Source organism: Pseudopipra pipra, chromosome 16 (assembly GCF_036250125.1).
Source record: "Pseudopipra pipra isolate bDixPip1 chromosome 16, bDixPip1.hap1, whole genome shotgun sequence".
NCBI classification, from domain to species: domain Eukaryota; kingdom Metazoa; phylum Chordata; class Aves; order Passeriformes; family Pipridae; genus Pseudopipra; species Pseudopipra pipra.
Genome location: NC_087564.1, coordinates 4392029 through 4411626, shown reverse-complemented (window position 1 = coordinate 4411626; position 19598 = coordinate 4392029). Strand labels below are relative to the sequence as shown.

General features: G+C 37.0%; 1 protein-coding gene across 45 annotated transcripts in view; it reads right to left on the bottom strand.

Moving 5' to 3' along the window:
* RBFOX1 (RNA binding fox-1 homolog 1) overlaps nt 1-19598 on the bottom strand; it is a 1150020-nt gene that overhangs the window by 58409 nt on the left and 1072013 nt on the right. For 38 of the 45 annotated variants that reach the window (XM_064672743.1, XM_064672746.1, XM_064672735.1 and 35 more), the window contains one exon: nt 7472-7552. The exons of the other annotated variants lie outside the window; for them this stretch is intronic. In XM_064672743.1, coding sequence (XP_064528813.1) covers nt 7472-7552 — 81 coding nt within the window. The remainder of the gene's footprint in view (nt 1-7471; nt 7553-19598) is intronic. 45 annotated transcript variants of the gene reach the window in all.

Below are 19598 nucleotides of genomic sequence, written 5' to 3'. Positions count from 1 at the left end.
TATTGATGTCTTAATAGTCCCCATTTAAAATACAGACAGACAGAAGGTAAAATGAGAGTCACCTTGAAAATAGTTACAGAAAAGACAATATATGGTGATACAGAACACCAAAAATGCTGTAACAAGAATTTCAGGTGGTGCTACCAAAAGAACTCAAAGAGGTTCACTACAGCTAAAAATAGGCTGATACTTAAATCAAGAATATAACATAATTAATATGAATACAGTTTTACTCAATTGCGTTAGTTTTTTACTGTCTTTATAACTATTTCACTTGGAAGTCAGTGGAGTTATCCTGCATCCAGAGTAGTGTAACTGTTCTAAGCAAGGTCCAACACAATGGGCAAAAATAATGTTTCAAAACCTTCTGAAGACAGTTCAAAAGAGATGACATCAACATTTCTCCCTGGAAGTGATGATTTTTCAGTCTTTGACACTTCTATACATGAGGGGAAAAAAATCATGGAAAGCAACTCCCTTCCTGCTTACTATTGGCATCTTCTTTATTTAAACTTTCAATTAAACCCACTGTATTTAACATACAAACAGGAAGGCCACTTTGCACATTTTTCATGGTTACTACAAGGTGATTCTCTTCACTTCATAAATAAAGACAATTAATTAATTCAGGAAGCACATTAAAAGATAGTTTGGCTCCTAAATGTTCAGTAATAAGATTTTTTTGTGGCCTGGAAATTGTATGTGTGATTGCTCTACTCGAATGGGTAGACACTTCCCTTTGGGCAGGATTTTTGCACTCTCATTTATGAACCACGGCCCTACAAAAGGTTAAGTTGGCTCAATCACAGGCTCCTTTGCAGGGGTGCTCGACCTGTTCCCTATGAAGCAATAAAAAAGCAGACAAACCCACCAATGTGTAAACACAACCTACTAATACATATTTTATTAGTGATGAAGTGATCTGCCATTCCAATTTAGCCTAAGAGAGAACACACCAATTAAAAATTTAGTTCGCAGAACCTTTTTACATTTAATTCAGAAATACTGTAGCACTGGCAAATTATTTATACCACATGAATACTCGTTTTTTAAACTGTTCCTGACCCAGATTCTAATTCTAAATGGCAAGCCTGCTAAACAGTCTCTCCTTTACCAATAACAGTAAAATTGCAACATATAAATTAAGAAAAAAAAGTAATGATAAAATCAGAACAAATGAATCACTGATGTCATAATGATATTTGACCATTTGGACTGAATATGGTCAATCACGTCTTGCACACAAAATCCAGAGAAGGGTATTCCAAAGGTCAGGAGCACCCACACTGCAGCTGCTTGGAGTCTCAGGATAATACCATCAGAAAACTACCAGCATTACAATATAATTTTCAGGTAATTACATGTGTGCAACAGATTAAACCTGACAAAAATCAGCTGAATCAAGGTTTCTAAACCCAATGCTTGCACTAATGATTTGGCTCAGAAGCTCACTGTGAATCACCTTTGGAAAATTTCTATTTTCCCTGTGTAATCTTCTCGGTATTGAAAATATCCCAGAACATAATAGAAATGTCCAAGGTCTTCCTTCAATCCATTAGTAATGCCAGAGAAATTAAAACCTGGAATGTCTTCGCTGAAACAAGAGACATGAAAACAGCTTCATGAAGCATTTTTTAGGGAGTTTACTAACATTCCTAAGCCAAGTAACCTACTTCTAAGGATATTCAACAGACATATTGCATAGACAGGTTTGATTTAATTTTTATTTCTGTAACAAAATGAGTCCTCAAAGAGACTAAATCCTACTATTGGATATGATATTTAGACTTTGTATTTATGATTTTCCTTATTTATTCTATAGCTATCAACATGATCCTGAACTATCCTCCACCCATGAATTAAACAAAACACCCAGAGGGAAAAAAAAATCTTTTTAAAACTAGTACATATGTCTGTTATACTTAAATGTTGATAAATTTTTTATAGAGAACATATATAAAAAGTAAAATTCCCATATCATGTAATTAATATTCCAAGGCTGTGCCATAGATTTTCCTTCTCTCCTGGCACATAACACATAACTTTGGATCAGTAGTGTTATTTAGGACCATTCCTAATGTCTGCTCTGCAGGAATGAAGCCTCTTTCCCCGATTTGCTCTAAAAGAACTTTAGCATTTAAAATATCTCTTGTCAAAGATATTACGGGGCCGAGGGTTTCCAGGGAATTTTCCCACAGAACTGCCTTCCCGCCTTTCAAAAACATCTCATCTTTGCCTTGTTGCTTCCTGGTTGCTCATAAGCCAAAATCCCAGGGCAACATAGTTTATTGTTTTAATATCTGTCTGACGCAAAGCAAAAGGATCCTCTGGTGAGTGCTTATCTGTCATGTGTACTTCTGTGAGAGGAATATCAAGACAAATAAGATGTTCCAGGGCATATCATGGGATTAGGAGCTTGGCACTGACTGAATTCTGCTTAAAAATAGTTGAAACGATAAATACAAAAAAAAAAAAATAAAATAAAAATCTACGCTGGTATTTTGAGGCTTGAAGAGCGTCGGGTTTTAAATATTTTAATTGTAAAGTGTGAATAGAGAATGAACGCTCGAGTCTATAAATGGGACAAACAAGATGAGAGGAAAAAATGATCCTAATTTAAACAGTTAAAACAATATAATTCTATTCTAATGGTACAATGGACTGTGAACTTACTTTGTATTAATTAAACTCATTGTAATGGCATTTTCTATATTGAAATGAATAACCAGTGATCTGGAAATTCATTTAGACCATTAGGTTAATTACAGAAACCAATGGAAGTTTTATCAGACAATTACAATTAAAGAACACGAACAATGTGGGACAGATTTATAAGCATTTGTACCACCTCAATCATTTTTGCTGAATTCTAGCACCACTTCTTCCAAAATTTTAATCAATATATCAATTAAAAAATGGGCCATCAACTTCATTTGCCCTTGAGTATGATAGATTAAAATGAATTAATATCGGATTTCTGCATTTTAATATTTTTCTTCTTTTAATTCCATCAGTTGATTGCAGTATGAAAGATTTATTTAGGAGCTGATGAGCATGCTTACTGAAGATGAAACGACTCTAACATTTAGAAAATCTAAGCCAAAATTGACTTCAGTTTAAAATGTACTCACTGAAGTCAAGGCGAAATTCTCTTTTATGGGCCTGCTAAACATTTGAGAAATAGAGGCATTCATCAGCACAACATTCTGAATAAAGGCATGTAGAAACTTAAATTATTTTGTCAGACCTGTCAGCTAATCAGTCCAGTGAACTGCCCCTTTTAATATATGCTCACAAAAATCCACATACCTGCCAACTCAAGTACCTTTATGCTTACTTGGAGCTAAAACAAAGCCTAAAAGTTTCAAAGTTCTGATTTAGAGAGTAAAAACGTATTTAGCTGTCTTTGAACTTCCCTTTAAATTTTGAATTCCATCTCACTCCCATTGCCTTCCGTGGGACCTGGGTGATGCACAGTTGGACATTTCTGAGATGTGATGCACAAATTTAGGCTGGGGCTGCCTCACTGCACCAGTGCTCAGGCTTGGGGAGCCCAGGAACACTCCTTGCTTAGTCCAGACCACAGAGATTTCCACTGACATCTCCTTTTCCATGCCCTGGCAGAGAAGGGGCAGGGAGGTGATCAAGGCTCTTCACATGCTGGGAAGACAAGAGACAGCAAACGCGACTTGCAAGAAGAGAAGTTTCCACTTTAGGTCATTCCAGTGTTGGAACAGATGACCCAGGAACGTTGTGCCACCTCCATCCTTAGAGGGCTCCTGGAGCAGCCTGGTCCTTCCAGCCTCAATTACTCTACAATTCCACAACTTTGCGTCTTCCTTCTTTCCCACACTTTGGCTCTCATGAAATTCTACTTCATTCACACTTTCAGGCACTTCTATGTTACAGAAAAATAGGCATAAAGCACTTTTTAGAAGTCCTTGCAGCAGTTTTGCTTTTTTTGAACCATACATACCCAGCCATGTCACTGTCCTTGGCAGGACAGCGACACAAAACATTCAGGGACAGAACCTTTTTCTTCTCTTGAATCTTCCTTTTTCTCATGGATCCTGCTCACATGTGACTTCAGTTTGGAAAAGTTCCAAAATTATCCTTGATACATATCTTATTTACCAGGAGATATAAATTTCTCTGGAGTTTTAAAATTCCCTGTGGAAGCCACTAGTTTAAAGAAGTGAGGGCAAGGAGAGACTGTTGGTTACGTGGAGCCAAACTCTTTTATTTACTAAGTTCCAGTGAGATATCACAGGCCTCCAGGAAGCTTCCAGTGAATGCTTACTCACAGGGATTTGGTGTCCTCTAATCATTCCTGGCTGGATATAACTCCTCCCATGCTTGTCTGCATTCTGCATTAAGATAATGATGCAGGATTTAGCTGAAATCTTCTGTATCAGTCCTATCCTGAAGATGCCAATACCACGGGAATCTCTGGCAGCCAAGGTGAGACCCTGAGTTTCCTGCCTTTGGCTGCCTCAGTAAATCAAAGAACCTGTCCCACCCAGGGATGTGAACACATTGTCATGCTGAAACTCTGCCTTCTACATAACAAATTATCTATTCCCAGAATAGATGTGCAAATGAAAAACTGATCCAGGGCCCATCTTCTTCTTCAGCATAAGAGAACAGATGAGGCATGAGAGACTATTGCTACTGATTTGTTCCACTGCTTGCAGAAGAAACAGCTCATTTCTCTCTGTATTATGCGAAGGGCCAGAAGTGATGGAAGGAAGCAGAGCCATGTTTCCATCTCCTGACACATTCAGAGGTGTAACTAATCACTGTACTGGGAAATGTACAGTATGAGACATGAAATATATCCTGGAGAAATATCAGAAGGGAAAGAGCAGCTCCGAGAATTGTGCTCTGCTTTCTGGAGAGCCAACGGGGTAAAAGTGTTCAGAGTCATCAGAGACTACAAGTGACCAGTACAATTAAAAGCCAAAATGTTAAGTGAGAAATAAAGTTAGCCAGAATTAAGAAAAATACATCTCACAACCAAGTTTCAGTCCTTTATGCCTTAAAACTTGGGACCAAAAGATGAACAGTCAAGTTAGACAGGGACTATCCTCTTCCAAATATCTGAAAATTCCTATATGTCATTAGCATTTAATGAACTTGAAATATCTCAGATGGCTTTAAAATAACCTCAGCAGACTCTTTCCCTTCTGTTAAAGCAATTACAAATTTAAAGCCACTTAATTCTTACATTGTAAGCGGTTCTAAAATATCACACAGTTACAATATCAGCAGTAACAGAATAAATGATTAACAAATTCTTCAGAAATGAAAGCTGCAATATTGTTGTCTACCTGGAATGATAATAGTACAAGTATTGATTTCCTAGACACAAATGTTGACTTATCAGTTATAATTCCAATATTGAAATGTGCATAAAAAATGGAATATAGAAGATCTTTAAAATAATAAAGGAAATGAGACAAAAGTTAACCTTCATTTCTATTCCACTTTTGGTAGAATTTCCTATAGAAATGAAACTATTTTGCATCTTTATTGAAAGTTTTGTAATATGGAGAAATAAAAAACCTAATTACAATCATTAGTAACTGTAGTAATTTCGTGTTATTAGGAGTTGTGACCCTGGGGGGGAAACTGCATTTTGGCAAGATAAAATACTACACATAATAAAAGAAAAATCCTGACTTGCATGCACAGAGATTCAACAAAAGTGTAATAATTTCTTCTGCAAGGGCTACCAGCAATGTCTGTTATGAAACTGTGCATTACACATTGCCCAGTGGGAGGCAGATAGGCAAAGTCTATTTACTTATGTATTTGGCATAATTGAAAACAAACAGGTGTTTGTTAGGATATCATTATTCAAGGAGCACTACTGCAAAATAACATTTTTCACAGGGATTGACTCAGGAGACATAATGGAAACAGTGAAGTACAGAGCTCAGGGAGCTTGCAGCTACTCTCCAGGGATTTGATACTAGTGGGAATACCATGTGATGCAAACAGCAACTCCACAAATAAATGTACCAGTGATGTAATAGGAGCAACAGGGCAAACTTATGAAGGGCTTTTTTTAAAAGTAATTTTCAGAAACTTAAAACAAACACTGCCCCCTCTCCTCCAAAATAAGCTCCCTAACAGCAAGATGAGTGAACTGTTTGGATCATTTTCTGGGAAAACAATTTCAGTCAAAGATTGATATTTTGGTCTAAAAGGAATAGTGCACTAAAAACATGTAAAAAGGTGTTAATTTGAACAATAAGTACTTAGTCTGTCTGTTGCTACAAGGATTTAAAAAAACCTATTGCTTGGGAAAGGTGACACAGTACAAAATATTTCTGGGAACACTTGGAGGCAAATGCAGATTTAACTGACAATTTAATTTCTAATTTAAAATACTTGATATATTTTGTTAGTTCACTATGCATTTGTAGACACTAGACTGCTGATTCAAAAGTGGATCCCATACATATCCTGGAAAAGCAGCAGCTCTAAGGATGACACAGATAACGTCTGACATAAGAGAATTACATGACTGTAGAGATGTTCACTATGGAACTCTTTTGTCCTCATTCCTGGCTTTAATTTAAAAAAATAAATTATTTTAGTAGTCTAGATAAGCTCTAAAAGAGTAGAACTGCATTCTAGACTGAATACAACCTTCATAAAGAGCATATCTGATAATGTTAAATCAGACAATGTAAAGTATTTTCTTTCCAGAGCGCTGCTGTGAGCACAGAGCCAGTGCAATTACTGCTCCTGCATTCAGCTACAGCCTTCTTATCTGACCAGGAGCCAGAGTGGGCATCACTGGCACCACCAACACAATCTAAAACACTCTCAGAAGAATCAGTTCTGCTTCTGGATTTCAGAGGACACATTTCCACTCCAAAGTTTTGTGTAGAAAAACGGCTGATGGCAGCATCTATCGTTTCAGCTTGTCTCTGCTATTTTTATTAGGGCAGCTTTTTATAACTCAAAATACCCACTTCCATACAGGCTGTTCCTTTTGTTAAAAAAAAAAAAAAAAAAAGAAAAGGCTTCATATCTATTTGCTTCCTGACACAATCAAATGGCTGCATGATAAAAGACCTTTTGTGTATTGTGAGCAGGATGGAAGAAGAAACACAACATCTACACAAAATGCAGAGCGTGAAACAGTACTGGAATCCAAAAAATGTCACTATTACTGTAGAATTTTTTGACCATTTCTGTAGAACATTGAAATATAGGTAATTTTTTCCTTTTTTTTTTTTTTTTAAATAAGATATACTTTGAGGATAAAGATGCAACTAAAAAACCACCAAATTATCTCTCGACATTACTCACATATATATATATTTATAAATACCACATTTGCTTTAACAAAAGCTGTTGGGAAAGTTCACATTTTTACATTTTTGGGGGGCTTAAGTTACATTAATGTGCTTTTGTCACAAAACAGAACAAAAAACGAGCCATAACACTAGCTTACTTGTGGATGTGTATACTAGTGAACTGGGGGCACTGTACACGGGAGATCCCTCCTGGTTTGCCTGGCACAGCAGCACCCTGCCTACAAGAAAGAGAGAGAGAGTGGTATCTGGTTTTGGAACACTTCAACTAAACCTCAGTTTTTTTATCTCAAAACAGAAATAAAGTCACAACCGGTGAGAAAGTCACAGCAGCGCAGTGAAGCAGGGGAGCTTTTCGTCCTTTGACTTCAAAGCAGAAAGAGCCCCAATAAACATGTACAATTTGACAATGGAAAAACAAAACACAGACATGCTCCAGAATCCCAACCCCCTTGTTATCCCATGGGGAAGCTGGTGCCCTCTCTGAATATTCCCAGCACCTCGCCCAGTGCTCTCTCTCCCTCTCAGCCCTGTCTCTGGATATTTTGCTGCCCATGGGAGCATCACCCACACCCACCCACCCACCCATCCCACCCGAGAGCTGCCTCCTCAGCTCCCTGTCCTGGCTGGAATGAGGCTCCTGGAGCCAACACCACAGGGAAATCAGAGCACAGCACTGCCATGGACACACCAGGAATGATCTCTGTGACATCACTTGCATTAACACTGGTGGCAAGTGATGACTAATATATAATACTGGTATATAGTTCAGTATTTTTTTCTCAGAAATACAGAAATATAAGCTCATTTCCAGGGAATAAGCAGGATTCAGGACTAAGAACAGAACCAAACAAAAGAAAAAAAAATTAAAAGAAAAAAAAATAAAAGTAATAACCAAATCAATTTAAACCAGTATTTTTGCAATGCTCATTTTGAACAAATGCACAAGTTTAGGCTTGTTTCCTGTGGGTTTTTTTAATGAACTTAAATAAAATGCCTTAGTCTTTCTTAAAATCATATTTTAGCAGTCTTAGCTGAATACAGGTTGAACATTGACCAGAGGTAGAAACAACTGTACTTTCACAAGAGGAAAAAAAACTTCTGCACTTCTGGAATAGAGTCTGTCAGGAAAAGCAGGATATGACACATCTGGTTTTGCAGATATATGCGCATATATCCGTATATACACACATGGAATTATATATACACACGCCCTGACATACTTCAAGCTGTCAGGATTTGTGAATCACACAATTCAAAGGCATTAAATTTATATGGAGATTTGTGAAACTTCAGTGGTTGTGCATTGACATACAATGCAACTCCACAGAGTTCAGTCCAACACGTTTGGAAGGACCAGATTCCTTACAAATGGTAGGCAGGTTTTCCATTGAGTATTACGAGTGCAATTCTCAACTTGCATTCAGTTACCAGAGCAGAGTTCTTTCAAAAAAAATATTTTTAAAACATTTTCTGCCATTAACCAGTTCTCTGATTATTGCTTGCAAATGTCAGTTGAAGGAGAAATACGGGAAACGCTGAATAAAAATAATTCTTGTCATTTATGCAATTTAGCTAAGACTGTGACCACTGGAAATCTCGTTAATTACCATGCTTCTAAACTTCCCAGACAACAGCACACCCTTAAATGACAGAATTTAGAAATGCTTGCTTTTTTCCAGCCATTCACTACTAAAAAGAAAGAGAAAACAAGCTAATTTTCCCCTCCCTTAAGACAGCAAATATTTGATTATATCAATATCTATCCCTCTCAACTTTCTAAAAAACCCACAAGTGGAAGCTGTCAAATGAACATGCACCCATTGAGATCCTAATTAAAAGCAGTATTTTCAGACTGCCAAATAAACAGGCTCAATTCACACACTCATTTGACACCAGGAATGTGTACTTTGGAATATTAATGGATATAACACCAGAGATGCTTCAAAACTTGGGCTGTTGCAGAAGGCTGAAAATGAAAGTGAGCTGAAGACCCAGAGGCTCATCCAGCTGAGAGAAACACATCAGGAAAATCAGGCACTTTCATTAGGTTTTAAGAATAGATAACTATAATGACTTCAAGCATGATTTGTAAATATAGAAACAAAAAAGCTTTTAGAAATCAAAGATGGCAGCTTGTGTACATTATTCACCATAAATCCCAGATGACACTTTGCTTGCTCCATGCTCCATAGGTATTTTCCAGTTCTTACATTTTTTCAGATTTCATCTCCACAAATCCCATTTTCCCTACTCTAGCCTTCTAATTTTTAATGAAAGTACTTCAAAACAGATGCTTTTTTCATGTGTGCTACTAGAGTGTATTTAATTTCTTGCATAGAGCCTTCTAATTATATTTTGACAATCTGCCTTCGAATTTGTACATAAAATTAACACTGATAACTAAAACATCATTATTAGATTTTGTTAGAAAAAACATGAACTTTTTTAAATCTACTTTTGTAAGAAAAGATTATTTCTGCTGCATCTAATTTTGGTATTAAAAATATTTAAATTGTGATTAATACAACTGAGGGAAGACTGAATTATTTACAATAAGATCTTGGATAAACCTCAGAACATGGAAACAATCTATAAATTCCCCAATGGAAAAAATCAAATTCCTCCAGAATACTAAATTCTAGCATGATGGAATAAAAGGGTTTTTAATATAAAGTTCCTAACATTTCTGTTCGAACTGTTAATTATATCATGGAGCTGATGAAGTTCAGAAAATGTCAGTCATACGAGAGTTCATCTTTATTTCTCCAATCCCATCTTGTCCCAGCATATTTCAGGCTGATGTTTTCTCCTTAAGAATCAGCTCACACCCCTGCAGAGATCCACCTCTCAGGCCTGCCAGTGGGGCTGGGGACAAAACCCCACTTTTCAAGATCAAAGACTATTCCCACTCATCCTTCTCTTCCTCCACTGTTTTCTCCTACAGTTCCTGATTAAGAACATGCTGTTTGATTAGGTCCTTTGTTGAAGCACTGTAGTTATTTTGAGAAATAATTACTCTAAAAATATGCAGGGCCGTGGAAAAAAAAAATAAAAATTATGCGAAGTCACTGATATTTTTAGAATACTTAAAATTCGGTTCCCAGTGGTTTCAAGACATCTGATTAAATGTATTCTCCTAATTTTTTCATACTTTCAAAAATAAGTTTTTGTGTACAGCTATTTACATGATTCATATAAACTAATCTACAGAGCATAAGTGGAAGTACCAAATATACAGGTGATGCTGCACAGAGCACTCACTGCCTCAGGCAAGTCACAGGACAAAATTCGCTGTATTTCTCAAATACTCAGCCAAGTAGTACCCAAGATCAACAACAGGTGGACTCTCCAGTAAATTATAAAGGATTTTAAACCACTTCTGTTAAAAATAGCTTTTAACTGGACCCGCTGGGTAGCCAGCACTACAGAAAGCTTAAAAGCAAAGATTTGGAGTTAGTTTTAAAGAATTCACACAATTAGCAGGAATCTTTCACGGCATTGTTTGTGGAAGTATAAAGTGAAATAACATAAATGCATTCCATTAGCCAAAATCAGGCTGCTGATCTACAATCACCAGTGTTGCAAGGCCTTGGTCATGGGCACAGCTCTCTCCTGTCACAGGAAGCAGGTGAAACTTCTAGAAACCTGTAGTACTGTGATGGTTTAAAGTTTCTATATCATTTTTGAGAACCTGAGCTTACAATTCACCACCTCACCATGGATAGGGCTTTAGTACTTTAGGTCATGAACCAAGAGTTTCCAATGTACTGTTTTTTGGGGGATTCACAAAACAGAAGAGGGTAGAAGTTGCACTGTAGAGCTCCATAACTTACTGGGGGTTTGCCCTGGGACATAAAGTGAGACACAGGGGAAAAAACTGATTTTCTACTCTCACTCCAGGATTCCTAAAGAACCACACCTTCAAATAAAGCTCTCTGGACAACTCAAAAGTGACAGTGGTGCTGAGTTCTCTGGTGCTGCCACCCCAGCAAAAGGGTAATCACAGGAGCATTTTCAGTGGCAGGAACTCATCAAGCCAACATGCAGAGCTGGTCTTCACTGGGTATTAGTGCACAAGTAGCTAAAATGAGAATTTGTAACACGGGAACTAAGGAACTTACTACATACAAGGAGATTTAGTGATGATTACATTACTTTAATCCATTGTACTCCCAGCTTTCCAGGTAAAGCAGCTGCTTTTTATGCATATTTATTATATTGTGTCACCAAAAGGAGCCTCTTACTGCTTCTCACAACTAAGTACCAGTTCATACACTCTATAATACTATTTACCACAAAAAAATCCAAACAAAACCACAGGAGAAAGTTAATAAAAACTAATGTTATTTGTGTCCCACTTCGACTATATTATTATAAACTGATCAGTGATTGTTATTTCATTTTCTCCTTCTCCCAACCCGGCTGGGGAGCCCAATCTTCCTCCTGGGTTAGTTCTGGTCATTCTGATCCCTGTTGTCCTCCATACCTTTTGCAACAAGTATTATTCCTATACATTCCAGGGGCCAATGCATGAAGAAAACCGTAAAGCTGCATCTGTCATGAACAAATAAGGAGATTTGCAAGTGTATCAAAGATCCTCATAAGCAATCCGTGTCCGCTCTTGATTTGCTGCTCTAAAAGTGTAATTTAATATTGGCCTTTTCAGACAGAAATAGCATTATCTTTGTTTTGGTCTGAACTATTGTTCTATGAATGGATCAGAAACACCTAATAAAAAGCTCCTGTTGTACAGTAATAGCTTATGTTAGCTTCTATTGTCCCTTCTGACTAGGGAATTTAAAGAGAGCCTCTATAGCCTCTGTCTTGAATACATAACAGTTGTTAAGTGCTCTCTTAGCCCTTCATTATCAATAGTCAAACTACACAGCCTTTGTATGCTTTTAAATATGCTGTTAATTCAGAAAAAAGGGCTTTGTGAGGGCCTTCAGTTATTTGGGATCTCTATAAAGGAATAATACTCTTCAGATTTTAACACAACCACTCAGGGATGACTGTGTGTTTCATCCATTATTAACAAGGACTAAAGTAGCATCACCCAAAACCACACACCTCCTTTCTTCCAATATGCTAAAAATACAAATAAAACCTATGTTTAATCCCACCAAAGTTTTTATATATATATATATATATATATATATATATATATATATATATATATATAGCTTCAGTTAAACAAGAGGGTAGGGAGAAGAACCTAAAGTAGTTGATATCTAAAGGTGAGTTCCATAAGTCCAAACCTGTTTTCATCTTGCCTTCTGACAGCAAACCTGAAATACATTCAATTATTGAACAACCTGTGTGTACTTGCTACCAGTAATGAGAATGAGGGTCTGCTCTATACATACACCTAGGTAGTAAGTCCCTGACCCACATATAACCTCACACTTAAAAAGAGGGGAAAAAAACCCCACCGACACACAAAAAAATAGGTGGTGAAGGTATTTGTCTCCAAGACATTTTCTGTGATCTCTCTATTCAAAAAATGTATTTAAGATGTTAATTTTCCTTCCATCACTTTTCTAAGCATAGTGCAGGTTTCTTTATTATCACCTCTCAGAGTGTCACCTCAATACTCAATGAACAGCAATGCATGTTACAACAAATATCATTTGTGAGCCACCAGCCCAATTATTCTCTGTTGGCCATATCATTTTCCAGCTCTTGGGAAACAGACCTCTCTCCCTTGTTGTGAATGTGCAGTATCCAGTGTGCTAAGTCATATTCTGGGACTGGAAGGTGTTACTATCATGTAAGTAAAAATCAGACAAGCAACAAAATTTGCAGCTCCAGTGAAAGGTAAGTCCCCAAAGTCTCCTTCTCCCCACCTCTTCTCCTCTCTTCATTATACAACTCATCCCACAGTAAAAAGGACCTCTCCTTCTCCAGGGCCTGACATATCACACACAACTGGTCAAACTCCTACCAGCAGGATGTACTCTGGTGCCTTAGACCTACAAAGAGCTTGTGGACAGCACAGGAGTTGGGAAGTGGCAAATCCTTTTAAGCCCCTCTCCTCCAACTGCATCCTTTTCCTTCCTCCCGACAGGATGAGATGCTTTGAAGGTTTACCCACTAAAGATCCATGAGAGATCTATTAAAAGTCTCAAAGATTGTTTTGAGAGGAATAGCTTGGCATTTTTACTGGCAGATTTTGGTTGTGCCACGACACTGCTGGTATGTGGCAAAGCAATGCCAGTTTAAAAACACACAGGGTGAGTCTGACTCGTTTGTGTTTTAATTAACATGCCAACCTTACCCTAGACGGGCTCTATAGCAGGAAAAAATCATGTAATGATGCCCTTCACAAAGTAAAACAGTTGCAATAAACTTTCCTTCCCAAATGTAATTCCAAAATTATTTACCAGCCATAGACATTCCCTGTCTGGAAGCCAAAATGAAACTACGGTATCACACAAACTCAGCTGCTGCTTGTACCAAAATATGTACCATGCTTAGAGAGTTTGCCTGTGCTTGTAAGTGAAGTTTTATCATTGGCATACAAGTGTAAATCCTCATCCACATGTTGTCACCAGAAAAGTCTAAAACTGGAAATGCACCATGTAGTCATGTAAAAACATTGGAGTGGTGGTGTCAGGATTGCCCATAAATGTAACTTTTTTACAAAATATGTTTACTGTAGGATACACCTCTACAAATTCAGGTGCATATAAATTGATATTCTGTGATATTCACTGCTGTTATTTTGCACTGGGACATGTGTCCCACTGAAGTTGTCCAGGATTTTGACAAATCCAGTCTTTATTCCTAATCTTTCCAAGTGCTCCTAGCAGATGCAGTAGGTAGGCAGGTAAATGATGGTTACTCTTGGTTCACTGTAACCTTACTTTTGTTCGTTTGTAACTTTAAGAAACAAACACGAGACAAATCCTGAAGCATAAATATAAACTCTGAGTTGGTATTATACTGTTCTTGAAATTGGATACTTGAGAATATACAAAACACACTTATGTTCTGCTGATAACTAAAACAGGTCACATTCATACATCTGCCTGTTGAATAAAGATTGCAACAGGAACAGAATCACAGAATAAATGAAACTGGAGCCTTTCTGCCCAAACACAAACACTGCAGTTTCAACATGGCCCTGGAGGGATTACAAGTGGATGTGTTTATGCTTTATCCCCTCATATTGTGTCAAGACACTATTTTCTGTGTAAATTACCTATTTCAGTAAATCTATAAGACAGAGATGCAAATCTAATGCAATTAGATGCAGACATGCAAATTACTAATCCCTCAGTTCTATTTGCTTATACCAGTGAATGCTGGTTTTGACTTATAAACAAAATTCTATTCTGAATGACAAGCTGAGAATATAAAAGAGCAAAAATTGAATCATCACGCATAATCCTGGCTTTAGCTGGTTTATTTCTTTCCTAGACCAGTCAGATTTCAGAATTTCAGGAGCATGAAAAACCATTAAAAAATGGTAATGCAATGTTTCCAAACTTTCCAAAACATTCACTTTTATTAGAAGCAGTTCTATGCTTGGAAATTTCCAAAGAAAATCTGAAAGAACCAAACTGACAGAGTTTGTAAAGCACAGCCCCATCTCAGCCAGATCCATAAATGACTGAATGAAAACCTCTGTATTCTGAAATTTACTCTCAGTAAGTATTATGAAATGCAATTGCAATGCAAATATATGGGGTTTCTCCATCCAATGCCCAAAATGGGAAAAAAATGCATGAGATGGAACAGAAAACACCAGCTATATGTTTGGAATACAATTAACCATAATCTTAAGCTGCTTTAGCATTAATTGACAGATGTAATCAAGGTTTAACACACAGCAGAGTTGTTTTCCATTCCACTTAAGGGTATTAACTTTACATTTCATATATTACTTTACTATTTTGCATTTCAGAATAGTTTGTCTGCCTGACTGTCCATCCTAACGCGTGGATCTTCCTAACTTTGTTATTCTTCTAATCAGAGGAATTTATTCCTCTGCATAACTGCTATTAACTTATCTAGCATTGCAAATATCCCACCCAGTTCTGAACAAACAAGTGTTTTAGTGATAACCTTGTAGTTTGTCTTAAATTTTCCTTTGAGAGATTCCTAAGCCACTGCTTTTCACATAAATCCATGGCTGATACTTGGATTGCAATCCCAATTTAATCTATTAGACACCCATCACACAAATTAGAGCCTTGACCTCAGGTCCAGGCAGTGCCCACCCAGACTCACCTGTGTTGACAAATAACTGGGAGACAGGAACAGCAGCTATAGAACAGTTGGTTTTATACCCAGACTCTAAACCTACATGACACACAGTCTGGAGAGGCTGTCATCTTACCTAATTTATTTTTGGGTCTGTCACTAATCAGGAAGCCATAGAACATCTTTTCACCTAGCACCAGAATGATGTTTAAATCAGAGAAGTATCATTTTTCCTCAAAAAATGTGAGTACTCTTTGTGAGTAAAGCACAGCACTTAACTTCCTTTTTAGCCCTTTAAAATTTGATCAATTATATCCACAGCAAAAACATACAAGCAGTAGAAGCAATGCAATGACAAAGAAAGAACAGTAGAGCTCCTGCTTGATCAGAATGCTTTCTTTTGGTTTAGTAAAGTAATATTTAAACAAACAAGGCAAAGCTCCTGCTATGTGGAATTAGGAGAAACATGGTCAGCAGATCAAGACCTACGTCTCAGCAAGACTGTACCATCAAGAAAACTGATCCAACCACCCCCAGACACCTCCTTGCTCCAACTTTTGGGCAATACAGAGTTTCTGTTTGTCCAGGTTCTGTTTGTGCACAAATTCATCATAATCCTGTATCAAATGATTCCTCCATACCAGGCTGGGGTCAAAAATTTCCCAACTTTGACACTGAAGAAGCAGGAACTCCCTTCTTAACCATTCTCCATCTTCTGGTATAAAGCTCTATCTACAGCTCAAGATTTACCATCAAATAATCAAGTCTATAGGATTTTTTAGAGATCCTAAAAGAACAGTGTGAAAGCCTAAGTGTATACTGTGTGATTAAATATACATCCAAAAGAATCACCTTTAAAAGGGTAACACTGACACAGTATCTGTGATGCTCTCTTTAAAATGTACAGACTTCCACACAATGGGGAATAAAGGTAGATTAATCTTGCTCCAGATTTAAACATATTACCAATTGACTAAATTAATATTTCAAAAAATAAGTCGTTGGCATTATTCTTTGAATAATCCTTGTTCAGTTAACATGAGGGTATACACTTTAATGAAAAACTAATTATACTGTAGCATAAAGCATAATTAATTCCGGACTTTTTTTGTGTGTGTAAATACCTAGTACAGATGCTGAATTCCATTTTTCTACTGGCTTTATTCATCTTCCATAAATCAGTATATCCACTATAATGGCTTGTAACAGCTCCACAGAGTTTAGAAAAGCATTAGCTGTTAATCTAGCTAGGATGTCATCATTTGTATGGTACTTTAACACTATGAGTTGTGAAACAAGAGTAACAGCATGGTTCTATGCTTTGAAAAGGAGCATCTATGTAACAGGTGGACTATTAAAAAATAATTATTTAACTGTAGTTAGAAAATTATTTAAACTTCTTATCTAGCAATCTTGAAAATATATTTATTTAGCAAAGTTCAAATCTGAGTGTATGTAACCAACTTGTAAAATGAATTAATCTAAGTAGTGACAGACAGCCAGTTTCCACTATAATTATGCTTTAGAGATATGGTACAGTGAACTTTTACCCCAGGATTAGAATTGCTGTGCAAGCATATAATTCAGCTTCACAAACTCCAAACATCTTCACTGAGAAGTGTTTCTAGGGTATTTGCTGAGCTTATGCAAGACTCATTTAAATTCAAACAGAAACACTATAAAGATGAAATGAATCCCAGGTGCTCTCGCACTCCAGAAATAGATGCTTTAAGACATGAACAAAGAGAATTAGTGTTAGCAAATGTACAGGAATCCTCTTTTCCCCAGGATTCCTCTTATTTGAGTGCATATTTTGATATATATTACTAGAGTATTTCTTTACTTAATTATATATAACATGATATTTAAAACTTTTAAACAAACTTGTGAAAGGAAGCTTGTTACAAAATCTGATTGTTGGCAGGCACTGTTACCTTCCAAATCCACAATATGCCAAAAAGCCCCGGGCATCTAAAACTTCTCTGTCTTCTGAGGGCATATAAAATAGCTAAAAAAACATAAGCTCTTTCCTTCTCTTTCATTTTAACTGATGAGGGAAATTTTGCCAGTGTCCTTGGAATAACAACTACTCACTGCCCAGGGAACTGGGTGCCTACAATAGTCCTCACTGGTTAAGACTATTTATGAAGTGGCTAGAGGGCTATGTAGGATGACTCTTGAAACTCCCTTCTGAAAAACTTATAGAAATACATCATTATTCAGGGAAAATAACAGTCCCTTAAGTAAAATGAGAATGGGATCTACTACTTGTCACCAAGTTATGCTCCATGACTTGTTCTAAGGGTTCTTCAGCACTAGTCTTCTGTCCTTTCTTTCTCCACTGCCAACTTAAATTTGGAAATTCCTGAAATACCGTTTGTTGGTCGTGATCAGACAAGACTATTTTCTCATGTGAGTCACAGGGAATTTAAGTGTTCTCTGAGCATTCACTAGATTTCCAGGTAATTTCTAAAACATCTTTTCCCCCATCTGCCAAAAAGAAGCCTCTCCAACAGGTATAACAAATATATTTTCTGCCATCAATGACAAAGTCTTTTAAAATGGCCTGCTTTAAAGGACTGATCTGTTGTAGTAACACAGGTGCAACAATATTCTGTATTTCAATAAGGAGAGTGCAGGAGGTTGCTCAAAAATTCATCATTCAAAAAAACAAAAGAGGGAAACAAAAAGATCTGCAATAACTGAAAGGAACAGCAGAGAGATTGTCTTTCAGACTGCCTGAGGCTGAAAGGAAGGCTAGTTATTACAGATAAAGTATACACTATATAAAAATAAGCAGGTAAAAATTATATTATAACAAACCATAGAAAGAAAGAAAGAACCAGAGTACACCTAGTAAAGAAACCCAGCTGGAAATCTGTATTTTCCCAGCCATAAATGAGTGTTTAGGGGAAGTGAACAGACTCTAGTTGAATATAGCAAAACTATGGGTCACCCTGGAATGTATATAAAACTGGAGGGATACAGAAATAAATGAAAAATTTGTCCCAGTTTACACAAAGAGTTTGTGAGATGAATCACACAGTGTTTCTCACAAATTTCCTCATTAGGACCTGCCTACGAACTTGATAAAAAGTTTACTGGAAAAGATAAGCTGAAATGGAAATCGTAACTTCATTAAGCATTTCTTTCTCATGAGGAGGAAAACCACCTTAAATAGTATGCCTTTATTTAATAGAGGGAGAGTGGACATAAGTCAGCTTTAAAAAATTTCTATTCATTATCATATGTGGAAAAGTGGAATGCTGTGAAAATCCGGATTATAAATAGAAAAAAAAAAGTCCCTGTCCTTTTGTTTTCTATGAAATATAATTTTAAGGCTCCCCAGTGGAGTGGTGGGAAGGGCAGGAGCACGTTCAACAACACATCCACAGTCAGCAGCCATCAGGGAGCTTTGCCAGACCTTGGAATTGCAGAGCAGCCTTCAAGGGGCCCTTCATGAACATGTCACTGGAAATCCATACTAACACTACCACAGCCATATTTCCAGAGGGTTCTAATTTACTACAGCACGAGAATTTCACAGTCACAAAAACAGCCTTCGAAGGGCTACCCAGGAAGAAAAATCTATAGTGGTTTGTAAATATATAGTATTTTGCAGTCCCCAAGTAATACTTTACTTTCATAGTGTCTGTTGTGCACCTGCCACGCATCCTGTCGGCTCCATTTTTAGCTGTCACGCGTTTCCTCCATAAAGGTTTTCCTTCACACAAGTGAACACTCAGGGGGAAAAAAAAGCTGAGCTATAACAATCATGTCACTGGTCCTACTGTTTACCGTTATCTTCAAGGTTTTAGGGTTGATTTACATTGCGTTCCTCCCTATTTGACTTTAATTGTCTGCTTCAAGTTGTCAGGACATAACTATATCTTAGATTTGCATTGCATTAGGGGATCTTCTCCCTTCTCTATTGATCTTGTCTTATGGAGTAATTTAACTCAATTCTAATTTTCTTTTGCACGCGGGGTGCTCTCCAGCCAAGGAAGTGAGTTATGTGTATTCAAGTGGTGCATCTTATGAATCTTGTTAAGCTTT